Source organism: Podarcis raffonei, chromosome 3 (assembly GCF_027172205.1).
Source record: "Podarcis raffonei isolate rPodRaf1 chromosome 3, rPodRaf1.pri, whole genome shotgun sequence".
NCBI lineage: Eukaryota > Metazoa > Chordata > Lepidosauria > Squamata > Lacertidae > Podarcis > Podarcis raffonei.
The window spans coordinates 105,531,916-105,549,662 of NC_070604.1; the positions used below are offsets into that span (position 1 = coordinate 105,531,916).

Here is a 17,747-nt window from a genome sequence, read left to right on the forward strand (position 1 = left end):
TGTTCTAGAAAATTCTGTGCTATGCCCTTTTTGTTGTGCAAATGGCAAAACCAGCAATGGTCTGTTATGGAATGTCCTCCTGAGCCCTGCTTGTAACTGCCAGCACTCCAGTCGAACCATGAATGACTTAAACAGCTGAGGGCAAGACCTGGAAATCAGCGATTTCACCAACCACTCACCTCCACGCTGAGGAATGACACCAAAGCGGATTGCGACCTTCACTTTATTGCATTAGAAAATCTAAGCCTGCGCACCATGTTGCCCTTGATCATCTCTTCTGCAACCCCCAAGTCCCCCATTGCTAGCTGCAGCAACCCCTCAGCAGGTCACTTCTGTAACGACTGCAGAGGCACGACTTCAGACACCTTCCCACGCAGGTGTTTCTCCCTTTCTGAGCTACAGGGGAACAACAAAGAAAAAGATCAGTGCTGTTTGCTGAGAAGTGGAGGCTGGTGCATTAGCACAAATAGAGCAGGGTCTCCCACCAGTTACTTTCCACAAACCCTCCAAGTGTCCCTATTTTGAAGGGAGGGACAGTCCTGGATTTACAGACGCCGTCCTGGTTTCTGATGTGATCTTGGAAGGTCTAGGGTATCTCTATTTTCATTGGGGAAATGTTGGAGGGTATAGAGCTATGCGATCCCCAAGCCAAGGTAATAAGTAAATATACAACCGTTAGAAGACATCTGAAGGCATAGAGAGGTTTTTTAAATGTTTATTGTTTTATTATGTTTTTATATATGTTGGAAGTCGCTCAGAGTGGCTGGGGGAACCCAGTCAGATGGGAGGGGTATAAATAAAAAAATTAATATTATTACAGTGGTGTCTCAGTTTCAAACGCCTCTGTAGTCAAACGTTTTGGAAATCCAATGCCGAAAACCCGGAAGTAAATGCCTCAGTTTTCGAATGTGCCTCAGAAATCAAACAGGAAACACGGCTTCTGTTTTGAGTTTTCCATTTTGAGGCTTCTGTTTTGAGACTTCTGCTTTCAGTTTTCGGTTTTTGAACGTTTTGGAACACGAACGGACTTCCGGAATGAATTATGTTTGAAAACCAAGGTACCACTGTATTATTATTGAATAGGGTATCCCTATTTTCATCAGAGATATGCCAGTCCCTCATCACCACTTCCTGCCTCTCTGCCTCTCCCCGGCTCTCACCTTTGCTTTTCAACATCCTCTACAGTCTCCGGCAGCTCTGTGTTTAACGTCTCAGGGAGGAAGAAGGCTGCTGAGCCGCAGAACACGGCCATGATGCAGTAGATCACTTGGGGCAGACGCTTCCATAGGCTTTCCAGCATGAAGACGAGAGGAGCTACCGAACCACCCAGGCGTGCCATGAAAGCGCAGTACCCTTGCCCATTCTGCCTGGAAGCAAAGCGGAGAGGCATTCCATAAGGCTTGAGTCCGGCAAAGAGAGGCTGGGCATGGGATGTCTTGGGTGGACGATTCCATTCTCAGCTTATCGGTCGGGAAAGTGGTAGCTGGGATGTCTAAGGACAACTGGAGGAGACCTTTGGCAAAATGGCGCACGGGGCTCCTTGGAGCTGGAGCCCAGAATGGGAATCCAGGTGGGTTGGAAAGGGGAATGCATGTTATGGGGGATCTCTCCCCTGCCCCCGGAACCCACTCCGCTTCTCCCATGCATTCGTTTGTTTGGTTGTAAGTCTCTTTGGTTTGCCCTGGGCAAGAGAAAGCAACTAACAAATTCAGTTACGAATAATAATAATAGTAATAATAATAAGGGCGGAGGTGACTTGTAAATGTCTAAGCCTTGCTAGCTTAGTGCCCTATTGAAAACAGAACTGCTGATATCATAATGGCAGAATACCGTATTGATCCGAATATAAGCTGCACCTGCAAATAAGCCACACCTTTAAAATTTGGCAGCTTGGGGTAGGCTTAGGAGCCCAGGGCTTCCTGGCGGGGGGGGGGGGGAGCCGCGCCACTTTGCCAGGAGCGTAAGGTCGCGAATATAAGCCGCAGTTTAACTTTTCACAATTGGAATTGGGGGGGGCTTATATTCAAGCCAATATGGTACCCATTTATTTTTAATTTTAATTTTCTTATTTTTCCAAATTTTAACAAATCAAACCAAATTATTTAAATGTTATATATATATATATATATATATATATATATATATATATATATATATGGTTTCCTGCTCCTGTTGCAAAAATATGTCCAATTCTTCCTGATGTGGCTGCTTCATAATAGCATAATACAAACCTAAGGTCTGACCACACTTGGAATATTGTGTAACGCTCTGGTTCCCTCAATTCACTCACCGCATTGGCTATCCCTGAATAAATCAATTGAACATTGCAGCTGTAATTTTTGGTAAATTGTTTGAGAAAAGCCAATGATTGGACTGTATTCATTTGGGGTTTGCACAGCCTGAAGGATGGAGAGGCATGCATAAGAAGGTCTAGCATCATGCCATGCACAGGCTTCCAGCAGAGTTACCTGTGAGCTCAGACAGGAGCTCCTCCTTACCTGAGGACAGTGGGGTAGAGTTCCGAGGAATACAAGAAGACGGTGGTGAAAGCAGCTTCAGAGAATCCTTTGCCTATGATGGCAACCACAGAACGCAAAATCCCCAGTGCTGGGAGGAGAAGCAGTTGGAAAAGGTGGAAGGAGCTACTACAAGGAAAGGGTTTGCATGTACAACAGGAACAATCAGTGCTAACAATCCTGAGCATGTTGCCATGCCGTTCCAAGTACCCCCCGCAACGTTGTAATGGATCCTGTAAAGCCACTGCTTTGTTGAGGTCCCTGACGGCACAGCTGCACTAGCAACTCTGACTTGGCCTCGATACCCGTCATCAGGTCAGGAGGATGCAGGGGCTGAATTCAGTACTTCTACTCTCAAGAAAGGAGGGACGCGGGTGGCGCTGTGGGTAAAACCTCAGTGCTTAGGGCTTGCCGATCGCATGGTTGGCGGTTCGAATCCCCACGACGGGGTGAGCTCCCGTCTTTCGGTCCCAGCTCCTGCCCACCTAGCAGTTCGAAAGCACCCCTAAGTGCAAGTAGATAAATAGGTACCGCTTTATAGCGGGAAGGTAAACGGCGTTTCCGTGTGCTGCGCTGGTGCTGGCTCGCCAGAGCAGCTTCGTCACGCTGGCCACGTGAGCCGGAAGTGTCTCCGGACTGCGCTGGCCCCCGGCCTCTTAAGTGAGATGGGCGCACAACCCTAGAGTCGGACACGACTGGCCCGTACGGGCAGGGGTACCTTTACCTTTACCTTTACCCTCAAGAAAGATGCCAAAGCTGGCCGTGCCATCCACGAGCAAATGAAAGCCAACCCAGTACAGATTGTCCCATGGACAGCTCGGAGGGGTGAGGGTTGGAGTTACATCGCGTAATGCACCCTTTTTGCATGCTCAGAATTTGATTTAGTGAAGCGATCTGGTTGCAACGTAGAGGCTTCATTTGCTAGGCCCAGCAGCAGGGCTGTCCTCCCCCCCCCCCGTGTAACCGCAAACACAACTTGGCCGCCTGGCAATGGCAGGATAGCAACTTGGAGCCGGCCCTATCAGTAGGCAGAGTGAGGCAGCTGCCTAGGGATCCTGAGAAGCAAGGGGGGCAGCTTCCCAGCCATTCTTTCTGAGCCCCCTCAGAAGGACAGGGAAGCTGCGGCATGATCATTTGCATCCGTTTTCTTGGCTTGAACAACGTTTTAAAAGGAAAACAACAACAAGAGGCAATAAGAATAAAGCAAAGCTACTTACACCTTGGGACGACAATGTTGACTCCTATGCATAACCCAGCTAGGATGAGGGACCAGGCCTGGCTCTGCTTCCGTCCAAATCGATTCACCACGAGGTACACAATGAGTTTGGCAGGGATCTCAATGGCTCCAAAGACAAACTGCGTCATGTACATGCTCAGGCCGAAGCCACTGATGTTCAAGCTCATGCCATAGTAGGAAAAGGCTACCCCAAACCTGAAGGGGAGGCAGATAAAGAGATGGGCAGAGGAACCCCAGACTCAGGCCCAGAGAGGACGTTAACCCAAGGGTGAGGTGAGGAGGAAGAGAGGAAGAGTTATCTCACCACACGGCCCCCATGCAAAAGGAGATTTTCCTCAGCATCGGTGTTCGGAAGATGCTCACGTAAGAATAATTCCCATCTAGCTTCTGCTCTACCGCAGCTGCTGTCTTGCTCAGCATCTGAAGAAGGGAACCTGAGGTCAGTTCAGGAGTGGAGGACTTCCTCATGGTAGACTATTTGGTCCGCTGTCTCCCATCCTGGCTCCACCAGGCTATTAGGCTTGAAAAAAAGCTTTCCATTGTCACCAATGGGGTTCCCCCGCCCCAAGCAGTGGGGGTTTTCTGGGGCTGTTGTAGCACATGGGGTGCCCCATGACACCCTCAGAAAAACCACCCCCAGTGGCAATTAGGCATGCAGAAATCTTCCACTGACAATTTTTTTAAAAAAAATCAGAATTCACTATTGGCTTGCTTGAGCAACAGCAGAGAACTCAGTGGGGAATTGTCTCTCATTCTCCCTCCACTAGTAAACCCTGCTGCAACAGGAGAAAGTAAAAACAGAAACAAAGCTGGGTCAGAAAGCCCCCCCCCATATATATATATATATATATATATATATATATATATATATATACATATATAAAAGAGCGTGCGCGCGCGCGCACGTAAATGTTAGATATTATTCATATTCTTCAGGTCTTTGGCTCGAACCATTTCTGTAGCAGGATTTTCAATTTTTAAACAGGTTTTAATTGCTCGGGGTTTGTTTTATTTATACTGGTTTACCCCTATCTTTCTACCCACGAAGGCACCCTCCCACAAGGCAGCTCGTAATATGCACATCCTTAAAAACCAACAGAGTCTGCATTGATAGTATAAGGCACAAATGTAAGAAAACGTCATTCAGTCTTGTAGGATAAAAATTTGCAAATGGATCCTAATGCATTGAAAAAGGGAGGGAGGAGGCACCCTGAGAATGAGGGTGAAGGTGAAAATGTGGGTGCAAAGCAAGGCTGAACAACTTTGTAGCAACCCTACAATATCTGGTTTTCAACATCGCGATAAATCGCTAGCTAAACATTATGATATGCTGATATTATCATGATGGCTGAAATAAGGATGGTGCTATGCAAAGGCCTGGGCTGGCTTCACGGTTTTTCCTGCATCATGATTTTCGCAAAGTGCACTCACGCACATACATCATGATTTGCGATATCCAAAAAACAGACACTGGGCAGGTAGCCCTCACCGCTGTTCCATGTTGCCGTCTGTGGCATTTTCCATGGCAGTAGCACTTGGTGGTACAGTGGTACCTCAGGTTACAGACGCTTCAGGTTACAGACTCCGCTAACCCAGAAATAGTACCTCAGGTTAAGAACTTTACCTCAGGATGAGAACAGAAATCGCGTGGCGGCGGCAACGGGAGGCCCTATTAGCAAAAGTGGTACCTCAGGTTAAGAACAGTTTCAGGTTAAGAACGAACCTCCAGAACAAATTAAGGTCTTAACCCGAGGTACCACTATATAGGGGTGTGTGTTTTCCAATCTCATCTCTTCATTATTAGTTCCTAATGCCTCTACTTTCACTTCCATACATCCCAGTAGTGATGTATGGAAGTGAAAGCTGGACCATCAAGAAGGCTGATTGCCGATGAATTGATGCTTTTGAATTATGGTGCTGGAGGAGACTCTGGAGTGTCCCATGGACTGCAAGAAGATCAAACGCATGCATTCTTAAGGAAATTAGCCCTGAGTGCTCATTGGAAGGACAGATCGTGAAGCTGAGTCTCCAATACTTTGGCCACCTCATGAGAAGAGAAGACTCCCTGGAAAAGACCCTGATGTTGGGAAAGATAGAGGGCACAAGGAGAAGGGGACGACAGAGGACAAGATGGTTTGACAGTGTTCTCGAAGCTACAAACATGAGTCTGACCAAATTGCGGGAGGCAGTGAAAGACAGGAGTGCCTGGCATGCTCTGGTCCATGGGATCATGAAGAGTCGGACATGACTAAATGACTAAACAACAACAACAAATGCCTCTACTCAGTGCTATTTTTCTGGAAAAGGGGGTTCTGGAACTCTTCATAAACACCTCCCTTGTTCTCTTAGAATGGCAATGGTGCCCACCTGAGAGCAGCCGGGACTGAGTTCCGGATAAAAATAAAATAAAAGCCCTGCCCCATCTCACCTCAAGGTTTATCTTAGCAGCAAACTCCTTTCGTCCATTCATTTTAGCACAAGCCTGCAAATGCCCACGAGCTTCCTTCAGCTTCCCTTTGGCCAGCAACCACCTGGCAGATTCTGGGAGCCACCTGTTAAAGGAGAAAATAATCAGGTTGTCTGATACATTGCTCACATCCTCCAGCTGATTTTGAAAAGGCCACGTCACACAATACGTTGAAAGCAGTATAATTCCACTTTAAACAGTCGTGGCTTCCCCCCAAAGAATCCTGGGAACGATAGATTGTTAAGTGTGTTGAGAGTTGTTAGGAGACCAATATTTCCCTTCACAAGATGCTACAGTTCCCAGAGTTCCTTGGGAAAGGGGACCAGTTGTTAAACCACCCTGGGAATTGTAGCTCTGTGAAGGGAGTAAGGGTCTGCTTAGGGTTAGCCAATTTATTAGTCTTATTATTATTATAATCCTAGAATCCTAGAATGGTAGATTTGGGACCCCAAGCCATCTAGCCCAACGGCTTGCAGTGCAGAAATCTCAGCTAAAGCATCCATGACAGATGGCCACCTCACCTATGCTTAAAAACCTCCAAGGAAGGAAGCTCAGAGGGAGCTGTTCCATTAACCGTCTTCTAAACTGCCATCTCAAGGTAATTTACACATAATTAAAAACGCTTAACAATACAAAAAGTATCGAATACATTTAAAAACAAGTCTAAAACCTTAACAAGTGGACACACATGGCAAAGACCCATTTATCCAGCTGGGGAAGCCTGTCAGAACAAAAAAAAAAAAATCTTCAGTTGCTTCTGGAAAGTGCAGGTAATGGGCACCTGTTGCATCTCGACAGGAATGCTATTCCACAGTGATCTGCTGGGTTTATCAGGCATAAGGTGGTCTCTCAGGTAACATTTTCCTCAGCTGCATAGGGCCTTATATGTTAGTATCAACACCTTGGGCACCTCCATTAGTCCAAGGTTATAGCTTCCTAAGGGCCTGTAAAACAGAGTTGTACCACCTGGCCTTTGACTTGGAATCAACTTGATCCCCTTCCCCTCTTTCCTTTTTCCTTTCTCCTTCTGTGATGGAACTCCTATTTGGGGACTTCCCTGGCTTTTTTCTGGCCCACGTAGGACCAGTCTGGATAGTTGGCCTTGGTGAAGATTTGACGTTTTCATCCTCAAAAAGTTTTTGATTTGAATTTCTGCTGAAATGAGACTGCATTTTAATGTTGTATTTTAATCTTGTTTTTAAGTTGTATTTTAATCAACTGTTTTACCTGGTGTTAGCAGCCCTGAGCCCGGTCTTGGCTGGGGAGGGCGGGGTATAAATAAAATTTATTATTATTGTTGTTGTTGTTATTATTATTATTACTACTACTACTACTACTACTACTATTACTAAGGATGCTTTTCACTAAAAAAAGAGGGGGGGAGGTTAGCCACACACCTTGGCATATAATGTGTGGTTTGCGCTTGAAAGCTCCCAGAATCTTGTGCGTACAAAACATGTAAACAGCATGAGGAGGTATGACAATTGTTAGTTTCTCAGTTCTAGGAGTGGGAAGGTGGGATTCTGAAACAGACCGTCTCTCTGCCTGTCACCCAGGTTCTAGTTCAGCCTGAACATTCAGCTCTTGGCGAAGGAACAACTTGGTGAACTATTACTTATACAAGATGCCAATGCGTGTGGATTTAGCATTTGGCTCCAGGTGTCTGATGGCTCATTTCATTTATATCAAACGTGCTGGACACAGATTAACATAGATTGACACCCTTCTATTAATGTGTACTGGTGTCTCTGTTGGATGCAAAGTGCACGAGTCAAAGAGGCGAGACCCCTTGATGTCCTTTTTGCAGGCACTGGCTGCATGAATACCAAACATTTAAAATACATTACTGCCTCAAAGTATCCTGGGGACTGTAGTTTACCCTTAACAGAGCTGCAATCCCAAACACCTTAGCAAACTACAGTCCCAAAATCCTTTGCAAGGGTGCTATAAAATGTATGTTGTGCATGCATCCACTGTTACCTAACGTAATTCTGGTGGGAAAGTTAATTAAAAATCATGAGCATTAACACGCTATCCAGTTCTTCACAAATGAGATGGTTAAACTTGTCCCTTCTCCTTTCTCATTTTGCCAATCCCAAGTTCAGTTCACGTCATTTCTGTATAAAAACCACACACTGTACACAAAAATCCACCAAAAACCACATATTTCCTTGGGCATGTCTTCTAATATTCACATTTTCTACCCAGTTTTGCATAACACACATTTTTACAAGCGATTCCCCCCCCCCAAAGATAATTATGATTTTGTGTATACACACTTTCCCCTAGTATAAATATATGTATACTTTTTGGGGTGCGTGTGAAGAATTGGATGTCGCCTTGTACGCCTCCTTCCAGCAACTCCTGCAGCCCAGGCTGGTGCCAAACATATTGCTCTGCTTTCCTTTGGACCACACCAGCAAGGCCAAGAGGGGGTCTTGTCATCCGGGCAGCCCAGGACCTCTATACACACTGCCCAGGCTTGTGCCCCAAAGAGGTCACTTCGGTGCTGCTAACGCAGCAGTTTAACTTCACCCCTTGAGGCACACTCCATTTTCTCTCAAAGCAGACAGATGCCAACAACAACACGTTGAGTTGTTAATAGGAAACCAGGGTTTCCTGGTTTGCTGAAGCTACTTAAGCCAAAGGAGGAACAAAGTGGGAGTAGTCAGGCAGCATACACCAGCAAATGCCTCATTCCTGATAAACCATGAATGATGTTCGGTTAGATGACCCCTTGGGGCTCTCCCAATTCCACATCCCATGATCCTATTGCTATCCTGATGGCTTATCCAAACTGACCATTCCTCCACTCTTTCCAGGCATGCAGCGATGGAGGAAGCCACTCGGGCGCCAGGGGCAGCGTGCCCAGTGGTGGGGCAAGCTGCCCATAGGGGCGGGGCACACCATGGGGCCCCCGGAGTCTGCCTGCCTCCTCCCACTCAGCCGCCCTACAGCTGGGGGGGGGGAGGCAGTGGGCGGACCGTTTGGGCAGCGCGGAGCCTGCATGCGCCCAAGCCACTGTGTCTTTCCCAGGAGAGACGCGCGACTTGGACGCGCTGCAGGCCCTGCGGTGAGTGCCGCCCGGCATTTTGTCACCCTCCTCAGTGGTGACACCCGGGGCGAACCACACCCACTGCACCCCCCTTTCTCCGCCCCTGCAGGCATGGTCCACAATACAGTGGGCGCTCGGGTTGCGAACGTGATCTGTGCGGGATGCACATTCGCAACCCACAGCGTTCGTAACCCACAGCTGCGCGTCTGCGCATGCACAGATTGCAATTCAGCACTTCTGCGCATGCGCAAAGCGTGATTTAGTGCTTCTGTGCATGCACAGCTGCCAAAACCCGGAAGTAAGCCATTCCAGTACTTCTGGGTTTCGGCGGTCCGCAGCCTGAAAAAACGCAACCTGAAGCATCTGTAACCCAAGGTATGACTGTATAAATCTCCGTGTCCGAGCTCCTTTGTTTTGCTTTCTCCACTAAAACCCTCTCTTTAAAGCTCAATTGGAGCAAATGTCAATCTGCAGAAAAGCCAAATTGGTGTTTGCTCTGTTTCAGCTTTAAAAAGTGGGTTTTCGTGGGGAATGCTTGGAGCAAAAAAATGGGGGGGGACCTGTTTGGACAAGGAGCATTAAAGCACAGATCTCTGCCTGGAAAGAGAGGAGTGAAAGGCAAGTCTAGATAAGTCCAGACTGTAGAGCAACAAAAGTGGGACAAAAAATAACCCAGAGCGCTTATAGTATGAAAAGTTACAGGAGTTCAGCAGGAAGCTATGGGACAGGCTTCCTCAACCTCGGCCCTCCAGATGTTTTGAGACTACAGTTCCTATCATCCCTGACCCCTGGTCCTGCTAGCTAGGGATCATGGGAGTTGCAGGCCAAAAACATCTGGAGGGCTGAGGTTGAGGAAGCCTGCTATAGGATATGCACTGAATGGAATGGATGTCGTAGGCCTGCCCCAAGACTTTTGCAGGCTTAAATAGGCTCCAGCACAAATCATAATGAATGCACAATAAAAAATGATGTCTGGAGGGGCCTACAAGCCCAGAGCAGGTTGCAAATGAAAACAAACTCATATAAATCATACAAGTGCTAAAAACAAAGCAGACAGTTGCAACCAGCCAACTGAACATAGCATCTATAGTAGCCCTGAAGTCCACCGGTGTGCCTAGCTAGGTTGCCAGCTGGTTCTGTGAAGAAGATGCCCTTGAGGAAAGGCAGGACCACAAGCCATCATGCAGGGTTAGTTTCACCCACCACACAGAGACCAGGCCCACTGCACATGGCAAAGTAGCAGCAAAGAGCAGCCAACGCCAGTCTCGCACCAGGTAAGCGATCAGGGCGAGCAGCATATTCCCCAGGCTCCAGAAGATGCTGGTTATGATCCCAGAAACAGTGCGGTGCTGGATGTCTACCCATTCCAGGCCTGGAACATAGAAATGGAGTTTAGCACACAAACAGGCACACACAAACACACTTGATTATGAGAGCCCAAACAGAACAAACCTAGATCTTACTGCCCAGACCCATTGTTTGCAAGCCTTCATCTAACCATCACCCATGTTTGGAGTCAAGCAGCAATGCTCAGTAAAAGAGGCCCAGTCAGCTGCCTTGTCTTTGCTTTCTGGTGGAGACTGGCTTTTGCACCGCTTCTAAGCTAGCCTCTTTTTAAGGACTTGAACCTTGCACATAGCAGCTGCAAGGACAGCTCTGCTGGTGCCCGCTACATGAGCAGTGTTGATCCATAATACAGGGGAGAGCCGAATACAATATAGACCAAATGAGACAGAGGTGCCCAATTTGCAAAGTGCCCCCCACTTACAAGTATGACTGGCTCCAGTACTCTTTCCATTTCGGCCCCATTTATCTCTCCAGGTGTTTTGTGATTTTAAGGTTGGTGACTGTTTATTTTGGACAAAAGAAATACATTTTCACAATGATTCAATTTTACATTTTCAGGAAGTGAGATGTCTCTATGAAGGGAATAATTAGATAGATAGATATAGATAGATAGACAGATAGACAGATAGATAGATACAGATACAGATACAGATACAGATACAGATACAGATACAGATACAGATACAGATACAGATACAGATTAGATATAGATATAGATATAGATATAGATACAGATACAGATACAGATACAGATACAGATACAGATACAGATACAGATACAGATACAGATACAGATATAGATAGATGCAGATCTACTATGAAACTAATGAAGCTTAAGTTTCAGGGCCCTTAATCCTGGAGGGGCACCAGACATGACTTTAGTCCACATCGCTTAACAAATTTGGGTCTAGTAGACCCAATTTGAGTTGTGCAACTCAAATTGATTGATTGTTATATATATTTCAACAAGTTTGAGAGTCATTAGCACAGATGTTGTAACAGTTGTAAAGGTGTGGCAATCTGTTATGCAACAACCATATCAGAGCAGATAACTGTGGCTACCCAGACCCCGTGGATACCCAGATCTACGCTTGGGATATTTTTCGCTCCATAAGACGCACCTGACCATAAGACGCACCTAGTTTTTAGAGGAGGAAAGGGGGAAAGCCCCGTTTTTCGGGGGATCAGCTCAAAGTTGTGCAGCTTCTTTTGCAAAGGGGAAAAGCCCCTTTTTTGAGGATCAGCTCAAAGTTGTTGAGCTTACTTTGTGGGTGGGGGGGAATCCTGTTTTTATGGGGTTCAACTCAAAGTTCTGCAGCTTCTTTAGGAATATGATAATCTAACCAGCCAGTCACATGTGGCTGGGGAATGAAACAGCCTCCGTCTGCGGAACATTCAACAATAGAGGCCTGGGCAATGGGGCGGGGCCAGAAAGGGAGCCAGCGATCGACCACACATTCGCTCCATAAGATGCACAGACGTTCCCCCTTACTTTTTAGGAGGAAAAAAGTGTGTCTTATGGAGCGAAAAATACAGTACTTGATTCCTGCACATATCTTCTGCAAAGGTTCCCAGCTCTACGGCTACAGCTTCTCAGCCTTGGAACTCTTGTTGTGCTTACCTAGAGGCACGACGATGAGAGAGAGGCCACAGATAGACATTCCTGTCAGGGTCCTCATGACCGCCAGCATACTGTATGTAACAGATGCAGAACTCACCATCCCACAAATCAGGGTGCACATGTAAGACACCAGGAGCATGGTCTTCCGGCCGAACCTGCCACAACACCACGGAGAAAAAGGTTAACTACATGGCAAAGGAGACCGTTGTGAGCTTGGGTTCCTGCCATGTGCCACAAGAGTACTTGGCTCTCTCTCCTGATAGCCTGCTACTCAGTGTGGAAAATACAGAGGAGCCGTTGTTCTTATTTTGTATTATTTAAGGTTCTATACTTCCCTTGCTTTGCAAAGGAGCCCAGGGCAACAGACGACAAAGCAGCAAAGCGATACAAATGACTAAATAATAAAAAAAAGTATTTGAAACGTTTAAAGACAAGAAGATCTTAGTCATTTGAAGGGATAGCTCAGCTTAGTAGAGCATCAGACTATTGATCTCAGGGTCGTGGGTTTGAGCCCCACATTGGGCAAAAGATTCCTGCATTGCCGGAGGCTGGACTAGATGACCCTCGTGGTCCCTTCCAACTCTACACTTCTATGATTTAATAATTGAGTGGTTTGGTTGAGAATAAAGACTCCTTCCTAAATTCCTGGTGTGCCAACCCTGCCCTATCTCACTTATGGGAAGTTCTTTAGACCAGAACTTCCCTCACCTGATGCTATCCAGATGTTGATGGACTACAAGTCCCATCATCCCTGGCTATTGGTCATGCTAGCTGGGACTGATGGGAGTTGGAGTCCAAATATCTGGAAGGCATCCTGATAGGGAAGACTGCCACAAAGTGTGGCAATCAAATTGGGCAGATAAAGGTGTTTGTCGTGTGAACAAAAGGTTTCAATAAGGAAGAAGCGTGAGAAAATTACCTGTCTGACAGGTAGCCAAAGATCAGCGCTCCAAGCATGACGCCAATGAAGAAGAAGGTGGCTGTGGCATGATTCAGCTCTTTTTGCTCACAGACCAGGTCCCACTGGAAAAAAGGACCCAGAGCAGCATTTAGAATACCTATAGGCAGCTTGACTCAGGGTTGCCATCATTTCCCCCCAGCAGGACTCCTATGTGCCTTAAATACACAGGCAAGGATTTTGGAACATAAACACAGGGTTAATTTCAAATAGATCTGCTTTATTAATCAAAACTGCAGCAATTCCCCTAACTACATTAGGTACAGTAATGGAAGAGCGATATTGAATTGCCTTTGCCAGGTGTGTGGAATCTTTGACCCTCCAGGTGTTGCTGAACTACAACTCCCATCAGCCCCTGCAAGCCAGGCCAATGGGATGGGATGTGGGGGAAACAGCCTATTAAATCTATTTCTTGTATAGGGACGTTTTTAATGTTTGATGTTTTAGTGTGTTTTTATATTCTGTTGGAAGCTACCAAGAGTATGAAGCTAATATTATTATTATTATTATTATTATTATTATTATTATTATTATTTAGTGGCAATCAGGGAAAACTCTTTTACCTCTTTAGATTTTGAGTTCAGACACAAATAGCTTCCCATCAAGGCTTTTGAATGATGCATTCTGAACACTGCAATAAAGGTGCAGGTTCAATCTATCCAGCTGATTCAAATCAGGACTTTCCCAATTAAATAATATCTACCAAATAAGCTGGAGCTTTGATTACCCAGGTGTCAACTGCATGTACTTCATTCTTAAGTATAAATTCAATTTTGAACATTTTAAATATGTGAGTACCTTTCTTTAGGGATGCTTTCGAATGGCAGCTAAAGGTTACATAATATAGGCTACAACCAGGCTACTTCCCTGGAAGTAAGCACTAATGAACTCAGTGGGACTTACTCCACGAGTAAGGGCCCAGTTGACCAGGATTACATCATTGAGAAGGTCCCTTTGTTTTCTTTGTTATTCTTTCCCTCAGACTTCCTATGTGGCAGATGAACTGCCAGGATAGAAATATATATAAAAATAAAATAAAAATTGTCCAGCTTATACCAAAAACAAACTTAGTTGGTCTCTAAGGTGCTACTGAACAATTTTTTTTAAAAAAAAAAAGATATATTTTGACTGCCTCAGACCAACACGGCTACCTACCTGAATCTAGATGCCAGGATAGAAGTTTGTCATCTAATGATCAAACATTAACACTCAAACAGCTTCAAGGGTCAGCTGAGGTGTTCCGGGGTGACATAGCACCAAGTTAATGTGCTGAGAAATGTGGATGTTGGTAATTCCCGCCACACCACCACCACCACCAGTCCCAGGGGCACAGGCAGCGGCGTGGCAACCGCCTCCTGCTCCTCAGGCCGCTGGGCAGCACCAGCAGCAGGCTGTCGTTGTCAGGCAGGGAGGAGGAGGAGGAGGCACCCCAGAGCCTCGCAAGCGAGCACTGGGTTCTGGCGGTCTGGCCAGCCGCACTGTGTCCACATCAGAGGCGTCTTCTGTGGGCAGCGGCTCCTGGGGCTATGAGGTGGTCCATGAGTTAGGCCCCGAGTTCTAAATTCTGGGAAAGAGAAGGGGCACCAGAGGGATCTTTGCCCCACGGCGCCGGATATGCTTAGGATGGCCCTGCAAGTGTGGCAGGAAGATTCAAGGACAGTCAGTACAGGGGTACCTCTGGATGCGGACGGGATCTGTTCCAGAGCCCCGTTCGCATCCTGAGTAGAACGCATGACGTGACCGCGCGTCTGTGCGTGCGCGGGTCACATTTTGCCGCTTCCGCACATGCACATGATGTCATTTTGAGCGTCTGTGCATGCACGAGTGGCAAAACCCAGAAGTAACGCGCTCCGTCACTTCCGGGTTGCCGCGGAGCTTGAAAACACTCAACCTGAAGCACATTTAACTCGAGGTATGACAGTATTATATCTTGGGAAAGATCCATGTCCTGTGATATTTTATACTTTCTGGATACCCCACGATCATATTATAAAGTAGTTGTGTTCTATGTTACAAAACAAGCACTGCTGCAAGTTTCCTTTCATTTTCCAAAGTATTTCTTATCAATAAATAAAACTGCTATCGCGCAACCAAATTTTTATTCTGAAAGTGTGACCCGGGGGGGGGGGGGAGTCTGTGAAGCACTGCTTTAGTGAGTGAGGAGGACTTGTTGTTATGGATATTTTACTGGATGAACATTTTGTATTGATCACTGTGTTACATTTCCCCATAGTTTTAAAGTGCTTTTATTTGTTATGATTTAGTCACTTTGGTATTTTTTTATAATGTATGTTGTTGTTGTTTAGTCGTTTAGTCGTGTCCGACTCTTCGTGACCCCATGGACCAGAGCACGCCAGGCACTTCTGTCCTCCACCGCCTCCCGCAGTTTGGACAGATTCATGCTGGTAGCTTCGAGAATACCATCCAACCATCTCATCCTCTATCGTCCCCTTCTCCTTGTGCCCTCCATCTTTCCCAACATCAGGGTCTTTTCCAGGGAGTCTTCTCTTCTCATAAGGTGACCAAAGTATTGGAGCCTCAACTTCACGATCTCAACTTCATGTGAAGTTGAGGCTCTTATAATGTATAAAGCAACTGATAAAGGGAATAAATAATGAACATGATGATAAATAGTAAACAAATAATCCCCTCAGAAACATACGCTCACTGCCCAGAGCACTCTCAAAGTGGCAGAGAAAGGGGGAGTAACAACTGCAATATATTTATTTATTGCATTTTTCTCCAGGGAGCTCAAGGTGGTCTTCATGGTTCCCCTTCTTCTCTCCCTCACAAGAACCCTATGAAGTAGATTAGACTGAGACCATAATGGCAATAATGAGGCAATAATGAGCCTTATGGCCAAGTACATATTTCTCTCTGCTCAATTCCAAAAGAGCCCATTCTTTTGCACTTGTTTGCCCTTTCAGATGGTCCCCAAACGTACAGGAAGATGCTAGGCTTACCTGGGTAGCTATGGTGGAAGTGAACTGGGACCGGTTATAAACCCACCCATTCTGGCAGCTCTGTACAGATGTGGCATTGGTCGACGCTTGGGAGGAGTTGAGCAGGAGGTGGAACTGAGGCTCCGAAAACATCTCACAGGAGCTGAAGGCTTCTTCCGAATCCCTTGGGATGCTAATGAGCAGCACCTCTGCCTCGGTGAGGTTGGCAAAGCGGTCCTGATGCAGGATGGCGCAGCGATGAGCCGGGGTGGCCGCCAGGAAGTTGTGCAGGAGGAAATGCAGAGGGAGGAAGAGCCTTGGGAGGCAGAGCAGGAGCAAAGTGAGGATCTGGAATTTGCCAAAGCCCCCAGCCTCACACAAGAGGTCTTCGAAATTCATCTTTGCCAAGGCCCTCGCTTGCTCGTAGGGGTCAAGCTGCCGCAGGAGGGATCCCCTACAACTCTTCTGCTCCACAAGAGCAGGAAACCATGACTTTTCATGCCGTCGTCCGTGTGGACTTTGAGATGTCGATCGTGCATCTGGCCCTCACTGGTAGGGGCTGAGCCAAAGGACCTTTCGCTTGAGCCAAAGGACCTTTCGCTTTCTCTGTCCCAGGGAAATGGCGAGGGCAGTGCCATGGAGCAGGAGAATGTTTAACGCAACAACTCTTAGCAGTTGACGAGTAACCTTTAGTGCTGCTGCAAGGAAGCAGGCTAGAAATTAAATATATTATAGTTATCCACCACTTCTTGCCCCCAAAGTTAAACTTTAGTCAATGCATATCAGCAACTGTTGAGGCCAGAATCACAGCCCACAGACCTTCTCCTGCCAATAATGCTTTTCTTCTGGAAGATTGCACCTAAAATGATTAGTTTCTGCCCCAGACAAATGACCTAACCTGGGCATGCAGGCGAGGTCAAAAAGCCTAGATGGGGACCAATATGCTCCATAGGTTTTATTGCCCTGCCCCATGGATTGGGACTTAATTTTGCTTGGGGTTGTCTTCCGGGACAAGGGGGAATATGCAGCCTTGAAACAAGCGACAAGCCCAGGCTGTCTGCAGGCTGAAGCCCCAGCCAAATTGCACAGCCACTTTACAGAACTTGTTGCAGATGGCTGATCCTACTGCTGCAGAAATAAAGGGCTGTTTTGTCCCTGAACCTATACTCTTGCTTCAGATCCTTGCCCAAGTGCAAGGTTGCCAGCTTCCCAGCTGACCACTGCACCTGTGCTTCTAGCAGCATCTTGCAGAAGATGGTGATACCATTTATATCCATACCAGAGATTTCTGTAGATAAAAAGGCTGCAGAATGCATAGGAAAAGGCTGGGTTAATTCTTTTCCCAGTGATTTGGCAATTCTGCATGTGTCTTCAGTGGTGTGTTTTTCAACCACTTTCCCTCCGGGGTTGCTGGAGCTGACTTCTGTAACTGTGTCTTGGGCTGCAGGAATTAGCAGGTGAGAATGTTTGGTCTTCATTGCCATGAAAAGCTTTTCTAGCTGAAGAATAAATCAGTGTTAAATATACTAGAGCAGCCCAGGCTGTTTGGCTTTCTACTAGGCGGCTGGCAACAGCTCTTGTCAGCTGGCACCAAAAATCCAACA

At 46.6% G+C, this 17,747-nt stretch overlaps 1 protein-coding gene across 1 annotated transcript; it reads right to left on the reverse strand.

Moving 5' to 3' along the window:
- Window positions 1-207: 207 nt before the first annotated feature.
- On the reverse strand, window positions 208-16,542 carry SLC22A7 (solute carrier family 22 member 7). The gene is made up of 10 exons (XM_053384063.1): window positions 16,165-16,542; window positions 13,163-13,266; window positions 12,244-12,398; window positions 10,479-10,647; window positions 6,182-6,305; window positions 4,058-4,173; window positions 3,734-3,948; window positions 2,499-2,607; window positions 1,161-1,367; window positions 208-396 (listed from the first exon to the last, which is right to left on the reverse strand). The coding sequence occupies exons 1-10, from the start codon at window positions 16,540-16,542 to the stop codon at window positions 327-329; spliced, it is 1,647 nt and encodes a 548-aa protein (XP_053240038.1). The 3' UTR covers window positions 208-326.
- Between the last annotated feature and the right edge of the window lie 1,205 nt (window positions 16,543-17,747).